The sequence below is a fragment of the Nymphaea colorata genome, chromosome 6 (assembly GCF_008831285.2).
Source record: "Nymphaea colorata isolate Beijing-Zhang1983 chromosome 6, ASM883128v2, whole genome shotgun sequence".
Taxonomy (NCBI): domain Eukaryota; kingdom Viridiplantae; phylum Streptophyta; class Magnoliopsida; order Nymphaeales; family Nymphaeaceae; genus Nymphaea; species Nymphaea colorata.
This window is the reverse complement of record NC_045143.1, coordinates 14,667,611-14,689,446: the sequence shown is the minus strand read 5'-3', so window position 1 is coordinate 14,689,446 and position 21,836 is coordinate 14,667,611. Positions and strand designations below refer to the sequence as shown.

Genomic DNA, 21,836 nt, shown 5'->3' with positions numbered 1-21,836 from the left:
TTTAGATTAAGTCCAAAATGGATATCACGCACCTTCTCATGAGGCCCATCTGCAGTTAAAAAGTACTGCCTAAACATAAATGTGATGATCAGCAGTAGCAGCAGCCAACCTCCTTTTGTCAGAATATATACAAATGATTGCTTAAGATATTGCAGAGTAGCAAGGACAAAATATTTTAGGGTCTTAAAGGGTTGTGTTGTTAAAGTCAAATTATCAAGCTCCAACTGATGCCTGTCACGCAGTCCTGCACAAACAAACACTTACATAAGGCCACGTCAATATGTAGCTCAATGTGATCATCCTCTGTAGCTTGGGACCCTTCGTGAAAATGGGAGTAGGAGGATCAACCATGAACAAGGTTAAAGCTAAACAGGAAGACAAAACATATTTTGTCTCCTTCAAACTGCAAGATAGAAAACAGATTGTCTTTTCTAACTCTTTAAGAAATGTTAAGTTCATAGAAGGAAAGGAAATCCAATGCATCTATTCAAGGTTCAAGAAGAAATTGTTCCAGTCTGAAATTGGGGATGTTTGGAGGGCGTTTAATAATAATAACACTGCATTCTTGGAACACATGTTCTTATGTCAAAGAACATGGAGTGATTATTTATGTTGTTCCTAAATCCAACAGTCAAATGTTGGTCATAGTCACACTAGCTCCCCTGAAAGAAAACACAACATTGTTCCTATTAAACACCCTCTAAGATTGTCCAGCACGGCTCACAGTGAGATATCTTCCCCATTTTCCATCAGTTCTCAATTTCCAATCCTGAAATTGTGAATTTCCTCTTCCTCAGTTGCATAACTGATAAATTGGATGGGGACCGTAAATTGAATCAAACAAATGGCACTCCATAAACTACACAATTAAAATAATTTAGTCATGTTCTTGGGGAAAAAGAGTTATATTTCTTTTCTTTTCTAAGACCCAAAGAAAATGTTCAAGTTACATATTTAAAAATCAAATTTATGATTTTTCTATCACCACTGGCGCATGCACTAGCTTGGTGAAGACCCCAAATTCTATCTAGCACCTTCACCATGCAAGAATAGAAATTTTTTATCTCAATGACAAGGGAAGCAACTGAGTTTTTGGATATGTCAAACATAAAGGACGTGCAAAGTTACCATGCCCTACAACAGTTCTTGTTTGATGTAAAACTCCTAAGGCCTTTAGGAAAGTCAGTCCATAGTGTTGGTTTTATTGCTTATGGCAAAAGAGGAGACACTTCAGTCATTGAACTTTTTAGACTGGCTTCTTGTGGATGCTTTCAGCTAACCGACCTAGAAGGTGTCTATGTCATAGAGGTGTGGAGTGCAGGTGCCGGTGCCGGTGCAAATGCAAATGCGGGTGTCAGTATGGATACGGATGCAGCTGAGAAAGGGTGTCAGGTCATGTACTCAACACCCTATTGGTAACTTTGCGTCATATTCTCGACTGAGCAATGATTACAAATGCCTTGTATCATCTCTTTCTTTGGTTGTGATTTTCAGGACTGTTAAAGAAGCTCAGAGTAATCCCAAGTGGACTCATGCAATGCAAGAAGAAATGAAAGCCTTGAGCAGAAACCGAACATTAAAAGTGGTCGAGATCCTAAAAGCGGCTCATCTGGTTGGATCCAAGTGGGTCTACACCTTTATGTACAAACCATATGGGAGTCTTGAGAAGTACAAAGCTCGTCTGGTTGCCAAGGGAGTCAGAAATATGGGATTGACTACTTGGAGACTTTTGCTCATGTTGCGAAGATGAAGACTGTTAAAGTTATTATTTCTCTAGCAGTATTGAAGGAGTGGAAGACAATGTTATCTGTATCGTACGATACGGACGCGTATCGTACGGTACGTATCGTATAGGTCAAAGAAACCTATACAATACGTATTCGATATGCGATACGCGTGCGTATCGTACGCGTATCGCGCGTATCGTGTGATACGGGGACTGTATCGCACGATACGGGACGATACACCCCCGTATCGTACGATACGGGTTAAAACACAAATTTTTTTATTATTTAAAGTTTAAACACTCCTCCCTCTCTCTCTTCTTGTATTTAAAGACTTCAAGAGACGTTTGAGGGACAGATTTTGCACATTTTTATCAAAAATAAGTTAAATAACCAAGGATTCATCGATTTGGGAGATATTATCGTTAAATCATGAAAGATGATAGCTATATGTTTTGAACTTATAAAATTGTGATGTAATCTAAGTACTAAGACTCCAAGTCCTAAGACTTTATGTCTTAAGATTCTATAAAATTTTCAAGTTTAAAATTGTGATGAATGCTTATTATGTTATTTTGAATATCTAATTTCTTATTTTTGAATGTGTTGTTGATACACATGAATGTTCCTTATGTATGATGATTTTTTTTATATTTGAATACATTTTTTATTTCTGATTTTTTATTCATTTTTTCAGATTTTCAATAAATTTTCTCTATTTTTTCTGATTTTTAAATATTTTTTAAAATTAAAAAATTAATTTTACGATACGCTACGCTACGTTTATGATACGTTACGATACGGCATATAGGTCAGCCCGACCGATACGCTACGCCTTTTATAACATTGGTGTGGAAGATGTACCAACTTGATGTTAAGAATGTTTTTCTCAACGGAGATCTTGAAGAAGAAGTGTATATGTGTATGCCCCCAGGATATGAGAAACCGGGAAAATGCTACAAACTGAAGAAGGCTTTGTATGAGCTCAAGCAGTCTTCTCGAGTATGGTCTGAACGTCTTAGACTTGTAATGAGACAACATGGCTACAACCAAGAAATGGAGATCATACTCTGTTTGTAAAGAGAAAGGAGGGTAAGGTTACTCTTTTGTTGATGATATGGTTGTCACAGGTGATGATGAAGATGAGATAATAAGATTAAAGGGTTTACTAGCTGCCGAATTTGATCTCAAAGACCTTGGCAAACTAAGACATTTTCTGGGTATTGAAATTGCTAGATCAGGTATAACCCTTGTGCTAAATTAAAGGAAGTATACCTTGGATTTACTGAATGAGACAGGAAAACTAGGGTGTAGACCGACTTCTACTCTTCTGGATGCTAGACATAAACTCAGTATTAAGGATGGAGAACCTCTTTGTAAAGAGGCTAAGGGGAGATATCAACGTCTGGTTAGAAGATTGATCTACCTCCCTCTGACTAGACCTGATATCACTTTTGTTGCTAATGTGATGAGTCAGTTCATTCACGCTCCTATAGATACTCACTTGAAGGCTGTCGACAGAATCTTGTGTTACTTGAAGACGAATCCTGGCAAGGGGCTTCTATATGTGAATCAAGGGCCTATTGAGATTAAAGGGTATTTTGTTGCAGACTGGGCAGGCTGTGTTGAAACTAGAAGATCTACTTCAGGGTACTACGTCTACTTGGGGAGAAATCTTGTTGTTTGGAGGAGCAAGAAACAAAATGTTTGTTTCTGCTCAAGTGCAGAGGCTAAATATAGGGCTGTTGCTATCAAAGTGTTAAAATTACTGTGGCTGAAAGTATTGCTGACTGATATTGAGATACAAACTGAAGGACCTATGAAGATGTATTGTGATAACAAGTTCGCAATCAATCTGGCCAACAACTCTGTGTTACATGACCGAACAAAGCATGTCGAGATTAAGAGTCACTTCATCCGGGAGAGAATTGATGTCAAAGAGTTGATTCTACCATATATGAACTCTGAAGACCAAATTGTTGTTGTTCTAACTAAAGCCTTACTAGTGACTCAGTTTGAGAGAAATGTATCCAAGTTGGGCATGTTTGATATGTATGCCCAACTTGAGGAGAAATGTTGACATATGTTGTATTCGGGTCACCTATCCGGGTCTGGATCTAGACCCAATCCAATATGTTACTGTTATGACCCTACTTAACTTCTAGGTGTGAATGAAGATCTAAGAGAGAGAGTGTCTGGTTGCTAATGGGCACCAGTCCTTCTCACCCGTGGTTTTTTCCTTCTAGTTGAGGGGTTTTCCACGTTACATCCGTGTTCGTTCTCCATTCTACTCGCTTTTACTGTTTCTACAACCAGAAAACAAAAAAGTCAACTTCTCAATTACGAATAGTGAGATAAGCGAATGATAAACATATCATGTCTAATTTTGAACCACTTTTAATTTGAAGGAATTGGGTTGATAGGAGGAATTCTAGTTCTCCACTGTATGGTTTCTGGCCTTATCCTGATAGGTATTCATGAGCACCAAAGTCTAAAGAAAGAGGAACCAGTTTCATTGCAACAATAGGGCAAGGCACTGACCTGAAGATTCCACAGGAGTTGTTTTTCCCAAGCTATTTTCCTGATCAGGAGCTTGTTTTGTGCTGGGAACCATCAGACAGCAAGGATTCATTCAGCAGCTTAATCAAGCTCCTTGAACCAGCCTCTTGTGCCTTATGGTAGGAACTTGCACATGCACTTCTTTGCTCTATCTCCATCAACCCAGCGAAAAATATTCTACAGTAACTAACAGGTTCATCATCACTTACATCAAAGTGCCATTACCTTGAATCATCTTACTCTCTCCTATGCTCGAGCAAATCATCCCTAAAGCTTCATATGCACTTAAAGGCATGACTTTGGGGACCTTTCAAAAGATATTCTATTTCTTTGGCATTCACGTTCATGGTTAAGGTGCCAAAATCTTCTACAGGACATTTACTAATAAGGCCTTCTTGATTTAGGAAAAGTAAGAGGCATAGTTTCCAATGATATATGGAAGTTGAGTCAGTCTAGAAATGCTAATGACAACTTTGCAGTCTCTCCAGAAGGACTGAGGAGTTACAGCTGTCAATCACTGTTGAGCTTCATAAATAAGGCGAGCAACAAAATGAAGAAATCTTAAAAAACATCCCAGCAAAGTATTTAAGCTGGATCTCTAACATATCTAGGCAGTCTATTGGCATTTATGGACCACTAAACTTCATACACCAATCTGTCTCTCCAATCATCAAAACCCTCAAAACAGAGTCTGCAAAACAACAATCGCCTTTGGTAAACAAAACCAAAAAGGCAAAATCCTTTAGGGCACATTTGGATGACACCATAAAATGGTGCTTCGGCTGTTTAAGGAGTGTTTGGGTTATGGCCAAAACTGGGCTTATGAAACACTCAATTTTGACAAAACAGTGGTTCCAAAGGGAGTGAATAACCTGACCCCCCTCCCCCCAGGTTTTCCACAAGAAAAACACTCTGTTTTTGGTGTCACCAAAACACACAATCCAAGTTTCAAAACTGATTAAAAACCAAGTTTTAACAAAACCTGATTTTTACAAAACAGCCTTTTTTAGGATATCATTCAAACAAAGTGAATTCCCAATACTTCCTGTAATGCTATCAACGACAATTTTCAAGCACCCTTGACGTAATCAGATGTTCACCATCCAAGAGAATCTGTTTGACACAGAATTACAAGGGTTGGCAGTCACTTAATAAAAATATGATATGCCTAAAAAGGCATACAATCATGACACCACTCATTCATAAGTGAGAATTCCTTCACAAATACAATGTAGTTTGAATGGCGTGGTATCATAATGCACAACACTGGAAAAGCATATTCAGGAGCGTGTGTGTACAAATATAAATAGAATGTTATGCCTCCCAACTTTGTGTCTGCCTTTTGAACTAAGAGACCCATTGCTTGCCTGTCTTTCCCATCCTCTAGACAGGTGGTTTACAACCAATATACATGTGCATATAACATAGCCACAAATATTATCTCAGGTTCTCAATGGCGAGGTCGTTCTCTTGTATTCAGTAAAATGTTTTTCTTGAGAAAATCTCAGCAAATTTTTAAGAAATGGAAAAAAAACCTACAAAATAGGTAAAAATACAATAACCAAGAAACCAAAAAAATGACATGCTAAAGTTGTTCTTCTTCTTACATACTGTTTTTGGTAATATCTGTTTTGTATATTTATTGAGCTTCACATGCTTAATTTTATCCCAGTATTGTATAATTCATTTCTTTTCATACTATTTATTCTTGTTTTTGACCCTCCTAAACATTTTTGAGGGTCCACTCCCTAGGAGTGCCTTTTTTTTTTTTTAACTAATACCAGTTGCATCCGGGATCAAAGCTGGACCATCTAAATGAATGTAATTCTTTCTTCATTTGGAAGGAAATAGATATTAAGTCAATCATTTTTAGGTTTAGAATTTTCTGAACCATGAAAAAAGCCAGCAGCCCTTATAACACAAAGGTAGTAAAAAAATCGAAATCATTGATCAAATCACTTGAACCAAAGCATGCGCTATAATAAATCTGAAGTCATAAGTGCATTAGCATGTTCACCGTATGATTAAAATATCTTTTAGCATGCCTTTTAAGTGGTCTCTGGGATATACCTGGTCCTCCCTTTATATGCTTGACAATCTGACCAGCTTATCACTCCCATATTCTCATAATCCCATTGAAGAGTATTTGATGAAGAAAGACTGGCTAGCAATGGGCTTGTTAAGGTCAAGTGACTATGCTAACAATGGGATTGTCAAGAACTGTGATAAGAATGGGATTTTCAAGCTCAAGTCACTCTCTCTCTCTCTCTCTCTCTCTCTCTCTCTCTCTCTCTCTCTCTCTCTCTCTCTCCCTCTCTCTCTCTCTCTCTCTCTTATAAATTTATGGTTAACATTATTAACTTTTGTGCCATGAGATTTTCCTGGCAGGTCTGCCTTAAAACGAGATTTATGACAGTGCCTGTAACAAATGTCAAGTCCGGACAGCAGCAATGACTATTATCGATGGTTAAAATTTAAAAATCATTAACTTTTATGTCTTCATAAGGTTTTTTTCCTTGCAGATCTGCCTTGAGACGAGATTTATAACAGCCCCTGTAATAAATGTCAAGTCAGAACAGCAGCAATGACTATGCTCCTCTGATCCAACTGGTGAATGTCACTCAACCGAATTGTCGTCAGTATGAATCCATGAGATCCGATTGGATAGTTAACGATGTAAGGTCAAAGCTGGTGCACTGTATAGTCGTCAAAGAGGAACTCAAAGGTTTTACGAACTGGAGGCTAGAAAATGTGCTGTTTGTGATGGATAGTTTAACAAAAGTCGCCATCTTAAGTGGCAAAGAAAACCAAAAACTTTGGCAGCCATGGGACCGGAAGCAGGTAAGCGCCATAAATTACTGGAGCAGCAGCATTTATTTAGCCAAGATGGTTACTAGAAGAAAAGACTCAGCCGTGCTCATTTGAATTGAACATGGCAACTCAGCAACCTAACATAGGAATATTTGCAATCTGCAATTTCAGAAAGTAAAAACCCAAACCCAACTGGATTTCGTGGACACCATGAGATAATCTCCAATATCAATTATTTCACTCATCGCTGAACTGCGATGTATAAGACCATGGAATATCAACTCCCAATAGGTTCAACTGTTGGACCGCATCAATAGTTTCGTCGTACCAAACAGTTTCTCTTGTGAAACACTAGTATCAACGGACATTATATTATATGAATCATATGGGATAAACCCAAGTAGCTTCTCCCTAACCATGAAATAATTTTCATAGTGTCACAGATCATATGGAAGAACAAAAATTCTTAAAATCCAAAACCAATGTCAAATAATCGACCAAATCTCATAGGTCGGAGGAAGCAGATCAATACTCACGAGAAACCAAGAGATTCTTGTCATCAACGGACTCGACCGGCCTTGGAGCTCGTTGTCGCTTCCCCATCTCCGGAAGATCTCTCTCATCAACAAAGAAAGGAACAGGAAATCAATCAACCCTTATGCGAATCCATCCGTCTTGACCTGCCGATAGCGGAGAATGCGCGATGCTGTAATGGGCAATCCAGATTTGCCACAGGAAGGAAAGGAAAAGAAACCCTTTCCAGCTATCCTCCCTTTGAACAAAAAAGTAACTTCCTCTCTGCAACGAATCAACGGCACAGCGAGAAAGAGAAAGAGGGGAGTTGAAGTACGGGAAACGTAAAAGAAGAGTGTTCAAGAGCTGAGGAGTTTGCTTGCCCGCAACCGCAACCGCAACCGGTGGAGAATTCACTAGTGCAAATAGAATAGAAGACGAAAGGCGAGTTGGTAGAGGATTGGGATACTCGCCCTCCCCGTAACCTCTCTCGCTATCTCTCTCTCTGCCCTTCAACCGGGAAAGCCATAGCCTTCTTGCTAATTTATTGGGGCAGGAAGTACGCTTCGACCCCCTAGGCCCCCAACCCGCACCTTGTTAACCAACTAAAAACTGATTCCTTCCCTCCCCAGGATGTAAGGACTACAGCCACTGTCATTCCTTCTTGCGCCCAACCCTTTGGCTGCGTCCATCTCTTACCTTTCGCTTTCGGTGGAGCAACAGATTCCGCGGACCGAATGATGCATTTGGTATCGATTAGCGGTAGAAGGAAACCGCCGGAGCAACATGGTTCGTGGACCGATGATGCGTTCGGAATCGATTGCGTTCAATATTACTTAGACTCGAGAAGGAAAGCGTGGAAAAACATTGCCCGTAAAGATGCGGTTTTGGGAGTTCTACTTGGAAGGTAACATTTAAAAAAGCTTCGAGGGTCGTAGCACAATTTGGACGCTACTGCAGTTCACATTCATGGGATCGAAGGTTCAAAACCTATGAGGCTATGACCGCTGTCGCGTCCAAGCAATACCGTGGTTCTCATTCAAGGAGTCTGAAGCTTGAAACCCGTGACCGCTGCTATGTCATGGTGCGTTATTTTTATGGGTTGTGTCAAAAAAAAAAAAAAACGATCGATCCATTTTATGGCCGATTCAGCTGATTCGATAGCAATCAGCCATTTTAAAAGCATTCGAATTAGGATGCTGCATCGAATCCGAAAGGAGCCGATTCGATTTTCATTACACAGGATTTTCTCAAATAAGATTGGAGCTTTATTAGGCTTTAGAAAATGCACATTTTCTTTTATATGTAATTTTACTTATAGTCGTATTTGTTATTTTTTGGTTTGGTAAGAGCTTGCACTTCGCCTATCTCTTGGAACCAATTTCATCAACTCTGGCTAGAGATACGCGGGTCCTCTTCCACTGTTTTAAGGCTGAGGGAACTTAGATGTCTCCCTCTTCAAGAGGAAAGCATTGGTTGGGTCGGGACCTGCAATTCAAGGTTGAGACACGCGTGTGAAGAACAGTAACTAATCTTCCCAACTAGAAAATTTGGTATCATGCAACAGCAGGGCCTTTTAGTAAAGCCATCGCTATGTTTTTTAGGCAAACAACGATCTATTGACTTCTAACTGCAGCTTTACAAATCCATTCCCAATATTTCTGCATTTGGGAAAACTGATCCATTGTTACCAACTGGCAATGGAAATCACTTGCTCATTTCAAGTAGTCACTCACTTCATGGGGCTTGGCATAATTGGTTGTGCCAGCAGCTAAGAAGTGGGTTTCAGTTGGGCCGAATATCTGACGGGCTTTCGGGACCCAGCCTGGGTCTGACTGAGCTTGGGCTGTGAAAAGTGGCCTCAAGTATCGCCAGTGGGTGACCTGAGCAGTGCCTAACTCGACCCGACAATATAATATAATATTTTTGTTATATTTTAACATATTTGTTCATTAAAAATATATCTGTATTTATTAAACTTATATGTTTTATATATTTTTAATTATAACCGGGTCAGGCCGATGCGCAGCCCAGCTGATATTACGCCACTTGCTAGTTTGATCCTTGTGGTTATCAACTAGCTATGAATGTCAAATAGATTTTATTTGAATTGCATATCCATTTGAATTGTTTGAAAAAGGACAGATATAAAAAAAAAAAATCAATTATGAAATTGGACCAGATTTAGATTTAAGAAATGACATATGATCATGTTTGTTTTTTATTTTAATAAATATTTAATTAGATTTGGATTTCTGTGTTAGACACTCGTTGTAAAGTCGGTTTTGGTTGTGTATTAAAGCAAATTCAGATTCAACGTAAAAGTCAGATCCGGATCTGATACGAATTTTGCATTTAAAATTATGATTCAGATATGCTTTTCCCATTTGAATTAGAATTAGAATATGAATACAAGAACATCCAATAAGTCCGATGTGGTAAAGCGCAAGCCTGGACACCGGGTCGGGCCGTTGCAAAAAAAGAAACCCGGGCCCGGAAAAAAGGAACCGGGCCGGCCTGATAATTTATGGGTCGGACCGGGTCAGTCCAATAAATCCGGCTCGACCTGATAATGAGTTTTTTAAAAAAATTTATTAATATATAAAAATATATATATTATATATTTATTTATAATATTTTGTTATGATTAATTATATTTATATAATTTTTCTTATTTTAAAATTTAATTGAGCAGGGCTTGGGCTCGGGCTCGGGTTTTTTTAGTCGAACCAAGCTCAAGCACAGGTTTTAGATGTCAGGCGCTGGGTCGGGCCGGCCTCATGCCCAAGCTTAGTGAAAGCTATGATTCAAATTTGATTCATTGACGTCTTACCCACCTTTCACAAGCAAAAGCAAGCATAGCGAGCGGCTGTCCATGCATCACAAAAGGGTCACTCACTTTTGGCTTCTAAGGGCATCCTTGTAATTTTTTGATGATATAAATGTATTTTGCAGGTGAATTTAATTTTAACGACCAGCTTTAAATTGTTAAAGGTAAAACTAGCAATCTCAATCATTTAAAGGGAAGAGCTTCGTTCTATCTAGGGGCAAATAGCAGGAAATAAGACAACAATTTCTTAACCTCAATGTGGATGTTAGAGCATGTTAAGGCGTAAGGGGAACTACCATATTTGCAGAATATTGCTGCTTACTGCCCTTTCACGTTATAATCCTTTACCATCAACACGCACTAAATATAAATAATTGGACCGATAATATTTTCCTCACAAAAACCAATTCGTAAGAGCTGTGTCTACTTCGAAATTTAAAGCTGAAAGTCATATAATTTCAAGTCAATTTTCATGAATTGCTACTAACCTGAAGTACTTTACAGGTTGAAAATGAATATGGTCTAAAGAATGGGACAGATTTATGAATACTTAAAAAATGTTTTATGAATCTACTCCAACTTTGAAGAGAAATTTATAAAACAGTAAGAAAAACTGTTCCATTTACCTCACTGACCCTAAAGGTCATTGTAAAAGCAAGCTTCATATAACGTGATTTAGTTTATGCACTGAAGAAACATGCATTTCCTGAGTTCCAGAACATAGAAATCTGGAACATGGAGCTTGCTTTTGTGAAGCACAATTCCGTGATATGACTTCAAATGAGGTTACAACATTCTTTTGCCTAGTTATTTACCCATGATCGATAGCATAGTTATTTAGCCATGCTAAATAACATTCCTACTTAGATTGATATTTTTAATAGAATCCTCAAAAGGATGAGCCAACGCAAGTGTTTTTTTAGCACCTGGCAATTAGATTCTTTCATACGAAGCATATTCCGCAGCAAATGACAACGACCCACAGAAAATGATTGAATTAATATAAATTTCTTATCAAGTCACCCATAGTATAATATCTATATATAAAGTTACATTGCACAAAAGAGGTCTTGTTTTTGTTTCTACATTACGTGCATTATATATATATATATATATATATATATATATATATATATATATATATATATATATATATATATATATATATATATATATATATATTACACACACAACTGCGATGGAAAGAATGGAGCGGGCAATGCCTTTTTTCAATCTCTCTCTCACCACCGTAATCGCAGGCAAATCCCATAGATGGTCAATCCTTTATCCGTCACTATTGCTAGCAGCTGCAACTTGTCTTTCCCTTGCCAAATCCGTCCATCATCTTCCCTGGAGGAGTTTCAGATGCTGTAGAAGTCCAAATGAATTGATGCTTCCTCTAGCAAATGAAAGGCCGTGTTCGACTCTGGTCAGCTCATGCATGGTTTTCAATGATTCATATGCCTAGAGAATGCCGCCTTCATTTTGTCCCTAGGCACTGGCATAATGACTTAAATTTTTGGCACTTCATGAATTTCATGCTTCTTTGAAATTTTCTTTCGGTTGAGTAGATGTAATATAACAACTTACTGGCCAGGTGCAATTACTTCAAAATTTTTCAAATCTATATTCACCATTTTTCAGTCTCGGTCTAGGTCTTCAACTTGTTTTTGTTTGACGTTGATAAAAACATTTTTATGGGAAAAGAATACTATACGTTTGGGCAGTAAGCCCCTCATCAAATTGAAGAGCTTGGTGGCGGGGTGCGTGCACCCTCATGGGTATGAGCTAAACAGGTTGGAATATTCTAGCCTTGAGTTTAATTGTCGAAAAAAGAAAAGGAACAAATTTGAGTAAGTGTAACAAACACGACATGAATTTTTATTTACTGGTCACACTTCGACCGGTAAATCCTAGCTCCACCCCTGGTGGTTGATAGTGGACGGGGGTGTGGACTCTTAGGCGGTCAACTTTCATTTCAAACCCCTAAAGCATCGACTCTCTATGTTGTAAAAAGAGAATTAACGAGTATGTAAGTTGAAGCGCGGCAAAGACAGCACCCCAAAACACTGAAAGTACATCCTAGGTTGGGTAAGAGCTTCGGCCTAGCCAAGTGGTGGTTCTCCTCAACTCACCCAAATATAATTTGTAAAACCATGTCTTTTAACGTACAGATTGAAGGATATAATCCTCAATTAAGTTTATTATTGGTTTTGTATGTGATAGCATGACGACAAGGTTAGGGCTTCTTCTATTTTTGCCTTCGGTTTTACCAACTTATCGAGAAGTGCTTCAATATTCAAATTAATCAAAACAGTGTTGATACGAACAAAAACACGGAGTCTTGCGAGGAAGACTCTCTCTCTAGAACAGGGAGAGGCTTGAGGCGGAAAAGGGGGCCTACTGTTTTCGTGAGTGCCCTCGCACGGAGGGGACTTCTTCGAATTTTTTTATATTAAAAAAATCAATTTTTTTTTAGTTTGGCTCGACCTGTCGCTCCACTTAACCCGACCTATCGCTCTTCTTGGCTCAACCTGCGAACCGTTTGGCTCGCCCCTAAAAAAAATCTTACCTTACCTTCACCCCTGGGGGCGGGGTTGGGGGCTGGAGACTTCCCATGGATATTGATGGAGGGGCAGCACAGACCCTCCATCATGTTATCCATGCAAGGCAAATCAGTAGATTCTGAATTTTTTGAAGAGTGGGAATCCACTGCTACAGTCAGTTGATTTCCCCTTTGGGGCGCGATACATCCTTTTGGTCTTTTGTTGTTTTATCCTGTTTGCTCAGGATCCCATTCATCTTTCTATAGTTTTTGTTGGTAATAATATCTGGGACAACCCCTACATAGTGTTTTCTTGGATACGAACAAAAACACATGGATAGAGCAATAGAGACAAACGGCATCAGGATCCCCTCCTCAGAATGCGTCGGGGCCGAGAGAGAGAGTAGTACAAAACTTTTTTGTCTTTACTTTCTCATATAAAATTTTCATGATGCTTGAGGGCCTAATTTTCAATCAGGCAATTTTCTCATCTGATGATGACCAGAATGTTCGCCTGTGGCTGATGCAAATTTGATTTTTGGATAATTTTTATTCAACATATATGGAGGAAAAAAAAAAGTAACAAAAGAGCAGAGTGAAAAGACAAAAATCAATTAGTCAATCGGTGGTAGGCAAGTAAAAACAACAAACTACGCAAAAAAAGAGCTCTTTGAAGCCATGTGTGAATGAAATGGTGGAAAGGCCTCTCCATTGCACTCTCTTATTCAAGCCTCATCCTGACAAATCACATACATATATGTGAGTCCTGTTAGGACATCATGAAAGCTGGTTCTTTTTTGCAACATAGACGAAAAGGTGCATGCAAAAAAGGAAAACTTCTAAAAATAAATGTTGTAATTGGGAAATTGTTTGACATTGGGTGTACTTCAAGTTGTTCAATTATTATTGTCACAGACCCACTCCATTCATATAATTTTGATGATAATATTAATTAGGATGATTTCTATAATATATACCATGGATATAGTTTCTCTGCCAAATTTTTTTGTGGCATTTTCTGAAAAAAATATTTTTCTCAGGATTTTTTTTAAATAAGAAAGTAAAAAATTAGAATTTTTTTTCCTAATAATTTTCTTATGAATACATAGTCAATGGTCCAAGCTAAATTATGATGAGCTCAGGTCTAAAGCAACAACATTCTCCAATATTGCTGTCTAATTGGTTGAAATTATTACCAATAAGCTAATTTATTTAAAAGTATAGCATTATCACCCAGTTTTCCATTAATTAAGTTTGTTTATTGCATTTTTTTTGGTTAATTTCTTCCCAAATTATTCTTAATGTTCATCTTTTGCCCTTGAGACAAAGAAGATATAAAATGCTTTATGTATGCTCAGCAATGCAACACACACATGTATAGTTCATTTTATGTTTTCTAATGAAAAAGGTTCAACTTTAAATTTCAAATTCACCTGATATGAGGACTAAAATTTTGAACCAATTTTTATAAATTAAGTTAATGTAGCTGGTAGTAATGCATAAACAGTATTTAAAATATTTTTTTACAAACTATTGTTTTACCTCATTGAAAGTATGAACATTTTATTTTTAAAACCTGTATTTACTCTATGTGTGTGTTATAATCATTTGTCTACAAAAGCTGGGACATCAAAAATGAAACTTTACTTAGTGGGCAATCAAATGGTCATAGTTATAGTCTATTTATGATTCATGCAAGAGTTGTTAGAGTCCCTTGGTTTTCATAGTTATGGTTAATCAATGTGTAGGTAATTAACCTTGACAAGTGTCTTGAGTATAGGATATCATAATGTCTTGTATTACTGGTGTCTTTATGATATTTATGGTCCATGGGTATGTCATGAAAGCTCCTTTTGTTTTAAGAGTAAAGGTAAGACAGTAGTATAGTAATGATGAGAGTAGTGGTATTGCATGGAGAGTTGTGGATAAATAATGGGATAAAAATAAATAGAAAAAAGTGGGGTCTTTATGATGGGCATTTTAGTGTTTAGGAATTACTTATCTCCTATATGTAATGTCTATATGTATCCAAGTTCAACTGAAATGAAGGATGGAATGAAATGAAGTGAAGTTTGTCAAGTGTCACTCTCTAAGTCTTTAGAAAAGAATATTGGCAAAAAAGGTGATGCTAAAGAACAATGAAACAAAAATGCCAAGAAATTGTTGGTATTTCAACAAGCTGTGTTTGATGTCATATTTCCAAGGATTGCAAATGTGACTAAGTCAAATAAGACGTAGATGATATTGAAACAAGGGTTTCGTACTGACAAAAAATCACTGTAGTAAAACTTCAAACTCTGAGAAAAGAATTGAGACATTCTCTATGGAAGGTGGTGATCAGTCCATTCAAACCTTATTTTCTACACTTGTTGTCATGGTCAATTTGATGAGGACAGTTGGGGAGGCTATACCAATCAAAAGGTAGTTGAGAAAGTATTAAGAAGTTCACCACTAAAGTTTGACCTTATTATTACAGCCATAGAAGAATCTAAAAATCTTTCATCCTATTCTTTGAATGAACTAATGTGCTCTTTATTGTTACATGAACAGTGATTAAACAAAGGTACAAAGACATGACTGAACATGTTTTTTATCAAAGGTTGATAATAATGAGGTTAATTGCAATGAATAGAACAATGAAAAATAGAGTTCATAGACATGGAAGCTACCAAGTTGGCTATTGTGGTCAAGGAAGAGGTTGTGGTAGGTCAAACAATCAAAGATATAATAATGGTGAGAGGAACAATTCGAACAACCAAAATGCCAAACAACAAGCAACTTTTGAGAAAGAGAAGATAATCTCTTTTTCAATAGTCCAAATTTAAATGTTAAGGAACCAAAATATGTGGGTTTTTTTTTTTTTATAGTGGTTGTAGTAACCACATGACTAATGGGAAAAATTTGTTTAAAAGTATTGACAAGTTTGTGAAGTTCAATGTGTGGCTTGGTAACAATTATCAAATTCAAATTATGGAACAAAGAACTACTGAAGTAGCATTCAAATCTGGTAAACAAAACTCATTGAAGATGTATGTTATGCATGTGATTTACCACAAATTTGCTAAGTATGGGACAATTTATAAAAAATGGTTGCATAGTTGTTTTCAAGAATGTTGCATGTGAGATAAAGAAGGCTGAAAAACGGATTGCTAAAGTTAATATGGCACAAAATCACATGTTTCCTCTTGAACATATCACTCTTTGGACTTCAAATATGGTCATTTGTGTATTTTGGTAGATTAAATTACTTAGTCAGAAAAAACTAGTTTTGAGTTGCCTTTGATTGTGCTACCTAACAAGGTTTGTGAAGAGCGCATATATGGAAAACAATATCAAATGTCATTTTTGATTAGACAAGGCTTAAAGAGCTTGCCAAAACACTTTTGTAAGCAAAATGATATTTGTACGCTGTTGACAATATGGCAGACTTCTCTATAGAATGGTGTAGCTGAAAGGAAGAGTAAAACACTTATGGAAATAACTTGTAACATGCTAAACACCAAGCATCTTCCTTTGAATTTTTTTGTAGAAGCCATAATTACTTCAGTTTATTTGTTGAATATCTTCAATTTGAAGCAAAGCTCCATATGAGACATAAAGCGAAAGAAAACTCGATGTAAATAATGTCAATTTTTTTTGTGGCATTTGGTGCAAGTGAACACTTTAAGATAGACAAAAAAGTGGGAAAAAATGCATTTATGTTGGTTATAGTGATAAAGCTAGGTATTATTATTGCTTATGTAATCCTATTTTAAAAAAGTTAATAATTTTTTGTGGTGTAGTTTTTGATTGAAATAAAACAAAGTAAAGAAGATGTTAACTACTTGGTGTTTGATGAAAATGCATTTGATCAAAGCAAAGAGGATAAGCCATCATCTAGTTCTACACAATCTTTAAACAAAAAATGGCAACAAAGATTTAAGTGATGAAGAAACACCACATATAAAGGTACATTTTTTAAAAAGGTATTTATAGATGGCCTTTTGTAGTTATGGTGGCGAAGAAGCTTGTGAAAATGCTGAATGTAAAATATCTATTGAAAAAGAATTGCATGTTATTGAAAAAAAATGATGTTTGAGAATTAATAGATTTACCACTTGAAAAGAGTTCCATTGGTTGAAAACTAGTTTACAAAATAAAATATGATGGAAAATGGAATATAGAAAAATAGAAATTCACATCATAGCTAAAAGATACATCCAAAAATATGGAGTTCATTTTTTTGAAACATATTCTCCCATGAACAGATTTGAAATTGTATCCTTGCAAAGCAACATGAAAGGGTTGACAAGTTTTTCAATTTGATGTCAAATCAACTTTTGTAAATAAGTATTTGAATGACGTTGTTTACATTAAACATTTCCTATGTTTTGCTATTGGTGGGAAAGAAAAGAAAGTATACAGATTGAAGAAACCATTGTATAGCTTAAAACAAACACTTGAGCTTGGTACTAGTCAATTAAACTCATATTTCCATCAAAATGGTTTTCATCGAAGTAAAAATGAACCTACATTATATATAAACTAAAAAGCAATGAGCTTTTATTTTTGTGTGTATGTGTGTGTGTGTGTGTATGTTGATTATATTATTTACATCAACTCTTCAAAGAAACTATGTGATCCGTTCAAGTTGAAAATGATGAAGGAATTTGAGATGTCAGATTTAAGTTCCTTGTATTATTTTTTGGGTTTTCAAGTGAGGCAATCTAATGTTGGGATATTTACTTCTCAAAAAAAATATGCAAATAAATTATTGAAGAAAGTTAATTTGGATAAATGCAAGAGCAATTAACACTCCTATGAATGCATGAGAGAAACCCAAAATTGATGATGAAATCAATAAAGCAAATGAGACATATTTCCAGAGCATTGTAATAAGCTTAATATACTTGACATATGCATGACCTGACATTATGGTTGCAGTTGGATTGGTTACTAGATTTGTGCATAAACCAGCTATTGAACATCTTAGTGCTGCAAAAATAATAGAACACTACATATGAGGAACCTCAAATTTTGGCATTTAGTTTGAACCAGTCACTAATTTTAAATTGCATTGCTTTTTTTTATAGTAAGTGGACATGTTCGATAGAAGATAGGAAAAGTACAAGTAGGCACGTGTTCCCTCTTGGACCTCATACAATATTTTGGAGTTCAAAGAACAAAACTCAAAAGTACTATCATATTTTGAAGCAGAATATATGGTTGCAACTGCTGCAACTTGTCAAGCTATTTGGATGAAGTGCATCTTTAAAGTTATGTACATTCAATAAAGTCAACCAACTGAAATTTTCTACAACAAGGCTACCATTTCTATGGAAAAAGTCTAGTACTACATCGAAGGATGAAGCACATTGAACTCATGTACCCCTTCATTCATGAAGTAATTGCAAATTGAGCATTCTCAATCAAATAGTGCGACACTAATGACCAAGTTGCAGGTGATCTTACCAAGGCTTTCTCTTATCCTAAGTTTGTTAAATTAAAAAACTGATGAGAATATTTGAATTCTCACATCAAAGAGTAGACAAAGTATAGATTGTTTTGTCAAATAGGTGATAGTTGTCAATCAAATTACCATAGTTATTATTCATTTATGATTCATGTGACAGTTGTAAAAGTCCATTGATTTTCATGGCCATGGTTAACCAATGTGCATGTGATTAACCTTGCCAAGTATCTTGTGTATGTAATAGTGTCATAATGTATTGTAGTGGTGTCGTAATGTCAGTTATGGTCCATGCATACATTACAAAAGCTTTTATTTGTTTTAAGAGTAATGGTAAAAAAATAGTAGAGTAACAATGAAAATACTGGTGTTGCATGGATAGTAGTATAAATAATGGAGAAAATAAATAAAAATAATTGGGACTTTATGATGGGCATTGAGTTACTTACATCCTATATGGTCTATATATACCCATGTTCAGCTGAAGCAAACGAAGGAAAGAAATTAAGTAAGGTTTGTCAAATGCCTCTCTATAGTTTGTGTTTTCATGTTTAATTCCTACATGTTCATGTTCATGTGCTCAAAAGAGTCCAACACAGTTTACATACTAAATTTTAAATGAAAAGAATATCAAAATGATAGATCATACAACTAATTGACGTATTCCAATTAATATTCAGAAAAAGAATTTGAGGTTTCAAACACAATTATGATGCAACATGATCTTATATGCTTTCTATACTATTTTATAGAAAGGGTTGAGATAAACAAACTAAAGCATTAGGGCCATCGAGTGGGAACATTTCATCCCACAACCCATTAGCTATCTACTCAACATCTGTTTGCGAAAGGGAGTTTAGATACTAGAGACATAAAATTTTCAACTTGAAAATGAACTATTCTTGATTAATTTGATACGAGAACTAACCATAACATTACAACAGATGCTAGGAATAGCAATGTGAAAGAACTCAGAGAGCAAAATGCTGCCCAATAATATCCAGTCCATGCATCAATCATAGTAATGGTCATCACTTTGCTTTGTAGCTTGAGGAGGTAGCAGAATAAGAACAATGAAGGAAGAGGTGACAGAGTTTGGGAAGAGGAAGGAGAAGCTTAGTGGAAGAGGTGGAGAAGGCATGATGGAGAGGTGAGTTCTCTCTTTGTTCCCCCTTGTTCTTTCTCTCCCTTTCCCTTAGACACTCTCCTTCTCTGCTCTCTCTCTCTCTCTCTACTGTATGTTGTCTCTCTCATAGCACTCCTCCACATCTCATGACCTTCACTCACTCCTCCTTCTCGTCTGATCCCTCTGGCCTGCTTGTCTCCATCAACCGAGCTCTCTCATGCTGGCTCCTCGTGGTCCCCTGCATTCTTTCCCTCTCTTGCCCCTTACTGTCTCCCTCACTCCCATTCTTTGTCCCGCCACTCTCCTCTGTGTTCCCATTTGCTCACCCGCTCTCTTAACTGATCCCTCTCTATCCCATGCTCTCCCTTTCACTTTGAACTCTCATCATTCATTCCCTTTTGTGCTCACTTTTGGTCTTTCACACTCTCAAACCCTTCCTCCCGCTGTCTCAATCCTGCTCCCCTTTGGTCCTCTCTCCATAATGACCAAACGTTCTTCCTCCTTATCTTGTCAATTCATTTTTTAGTCTCATCAACTGCTATTTTTGATTTGGCAGCTTGGAGGAATTTGTTTTCCCCCTTCTTTCAGTGATAGAGGGTACTGGAGGCAACAACAATGGATTGTCATCGGCGTCTAGTGGCTGGCCAAGCATTCAGGGTGGCTATCGCAGATGGCCATATCAATTGGAGCACTGTAAAAGGGGTGAGCACAGTTAAACAAATTTATTTTTGTTGGACTTTTACCCTAAAAGTGTTGATAATTATCTTGTTGGCATGATGAACTTATATTTGAAATACTTAGGGAGCATGATAGAGATGTTATTACATTAAAAAGGTCTATAACTGCTTTATAAGAGTGCTGATCCATGCTATATTTTGTTGGATATTGCGATGCATGTGGGAATGGAGTTTGTATTTTATATTTGCAGTTTGAGGGGAAGACAAGACATATAAGATATTAGGATTTGGACTTGCACTAGGGTGTGAAAGGAACACCCTTTTATAGTTGATTTGTTTGATGTACGCTACTAGTGAAATAGTGTTCAATCTTTAGATTGCTAATGGAGAAGCAAAATTGCAATTGGTGATGCCTCTACAGAGTGTTAGCCACATAGAATAGGTTTCCAGATAATTGATGATGCGCACAATGATGTATTTGAAAAGATTCATGCTGAGTGATCCCAATTGTACGACCCCAACATCATTTGGGGGTAGCAATTGAGAGATGTGAATTGAGGTTTTTAATATGAAGGTGTGCTTGTGATTGAAGGATTGGTGGTACATCATGTTTGACGTTAAATGGGCAACTGATATGCTGAATGGAAGACTTGGATTTTAGATTAATTTGTCTCAACCTTGTAAGGAAAAGTTTGAAGAAAACTCCTAAAGGTAGATTGAAGCTCTCGACACTTTTTAGGATCAATAACTAGATAGTCTTTTTTTCTATCTAATAGATTTTTAGAATGAAATGTATGAAAAATTTATTGCTTTGAGTTTTTTTGCAAGTGGACCGAGTACATCGAGTAGAACCTCAGCAAAAGGATACAGTGCTCAAAAAAATTTTTTTTTTCATTATGGAAGGGCACGATAGGTATGACAATATTCCAGGCAAATCTCTACCTAGAGCGAAATATGGATTGTATGTTGCATGCCTAAGTGTGAATTTTCAGGATCATTGGATTCATGAATGTGTTCTTGTTTGAATGATGAGTGCATATATGTGCTTTTTGGCATATGGATTTATGTGTGAGATTGATTTACTATTTTTAAAATTTTATGTGATGGCATATGGATGCTAGACATTATAACTACTTAAAGCAACTTGAGCAGGGTATCTAGTTGTGTACCTCCTCAACCCCAATTGTACACTAGTGAGCATCTTAGCATGATATTTGCTTAGGACAGCTACGAGCCAATCACAAGTCGAGACTACTCTTCGTGGTTCACCTAAGTTTTCATATGAAGTGATTGTTATGGTTTGATTGCTATGATTGTTATGAAATTTTTATTTGCATTGTCATTGTGAAGTGATATAATTTAATAGACTAAATGGGTAGAAGGATCCATAGAACATGATTTTGCTAGCCAATAGTACTAATTGAATGTGTGACCTTCTTATGAAGATGGTTTGAGGCATCGTTACACTCGTGAAGTGGACCAATCTCATTTGCTAGCCAATCAAAATGTGAATGTATCTTCATAATGATAAATTAAGAAAGATTAATTGATTTAAAATTAGTGGGTTTGTGTCAATATGTTTAGGATACATCCCACCGCGCC

At 36.7% G+C, this 21,836-nt stretch overlaps 1 protein-coding gene across 2 annotated transcripts in view; it reads right to left on the bottom strand.

Moving 5' to 3' along the window:
- Positions 1-8,479, bottom strand: part of LOC116255777 (vacuole membrane protein KMS1) — a 43,301-nt gene extending 34,822 nt beyond the window's left edge. Inside the window, exons 1-2 of one of the 2 annotated variants that reach the window (XM_031631775.2) lie at positions 7,631-8,479; positions 33-244 (exon numbers count right to left, since the gene is read on the bottom strand). In XM_031631775.2, the coding sequence (XP_031487635.1) occupies positions 33-244; positions 7,631-7,697 (279 nt within the window). In that variant the 5' untranslated portion in view covers positions 7,698-8,479. The remainder of the gene's footprint in view (positions 1-32; positions 245-7,630) is intronic. The other variant, XM_031631774.2, reaches the window with a different exon arrangement.
- Between the last annotated feature and the right edge of the window lie 13,357 nt (positions 8,480-21,836).